The 1,188-nt window shown below is 31.6% G+C and overlaps 1 protein-coding gene across 1 annotated transcript in view; it reads left to right on the top strand.

Moving 5' to 3' along the window:
- The first annotated feature begins 263 nt into the window (after positions 1-263).
- Positions 264-1,188, top strand: part of LOC106680363 (NF-kappa-B inhibitor cactus) — a 74,530-nt gene continuing 73,605 nt past the window's right edge. Inside the window, exon 1 of the mRNA XM_024364372.2 lies at positions 264-411. Coding sequence (XP_024220140.2) covers positions 333-411 — 79 coding nt within the window. The 5' untranslated portion in view covers positions 264-332. The remainder of the gene's footprint in view (positions 412-1,188) is intronic.

Raw genomic sequence — 1,188 nt, 5'->3', positions numbered from 1 at the left:
AGCTAGAATGAATTATTTTTTCTAAAATAAGTAATCTTTTACTGATTTTAAGTTCGTTTTCTATTGGCTAGGAATTCCCATGATTTACTTTATATTTGCGGTTTGAGATAAAGTTTTTCTCAAGTGGCACCTTACCCTTTTATATTGAGCAATAATGAAGGCGATACAATCTCGATGGCGGCGTCATTACCCTCGGGTTGGGTTTTCCCGGCCACCCTCGGCCGTTATCGCTGCCTCTATTCTTCGCAGATGGTTCCTAACCTCTGGGTAGTGGGGAGGGAATTCCCCGGTTACCTTAGGAAGGTTAGTGTATCTCCGGAGGTCTCAGCAACATGCCTTCCCTGCCAAACTTTCTTAGTGAGTACTTCATTCGACTTGTGCACCGAATTAAATTCACAATAAGAGAACAGGGTGGGTTAATGAAAAGATGATGCATAAGTTTTTATAATCATCTATATATTATTTTTTTATTATTGTCTTCAATGTTGCTTTATTTTCTTTACGCGCAATGTTTTTTTATTGCATGCAGATAAGGAAATTTGATACATTCAGAATATGGGAATCATTCCTGTTAGCTGACTCATTCCTAACCTATAAGGTGTTGCTATATAAAATAAATTACACTAATTTTTTGAGGTATCGTGACTTATGCTTCGGAAATATTCGGGGTTCAATGGTCCCAGAAAATTACAAAATGATTAACTATAAGGCACTTATATGCACAATTACGTTTTTAAGGCACATGAATTACATATAATTCAACACGTTTCAAAAATGTATACTTAAACAAATTTTTATATTTTTTTCTGATTCATTTTAATTTCAAAATGTATGAATTAATTAATTAACATTTAAACTAGAAAACTGATCTTCATTACTTTTAGTCCAAGGAGTGCACACTTCATAAAAATGATTTGAATGAAATTTACTTAACAGTATCGTCCAAATTTTCTGAAATCATTATAAATTACTTAACTTACTTATTCAACTTATATTGAAATATATAAACTTGCCGGACTAATTGTTGTTAGCATCGTTATTATTATAGGCAAAAAATCATTAAACTGAATTAGTATAATATGGTGTCATACTAATAACTTCATGATTGTATTAATTTTTGTTAATTGTATATGCTTATAAAAGTACACAAAAACACATACACACACACACACACAATATGTATATATG

The sequence above is a fragment of the Halyomorpha halys genome, unplaced genomic scaffold (assembly GCF_000696795.3).
Source record: "Halyomorpha halys isolate HHAL.00 unplaced genomic scaffold, Hhal_1.1 Scaffold257.1, whole genome shotgun sequence".
Taxonomy (NCBI): Eukaryota; Metazoa; Arthropoda; class Insecta; order Hemiptera; family Pentatomidae; genus Halyomorpha; species Halyomorpha halys.
Note: the sequence above shows the minus strand (reverse complement) of the source record. Positions and strands in the feature narration are given on the sequence as shown.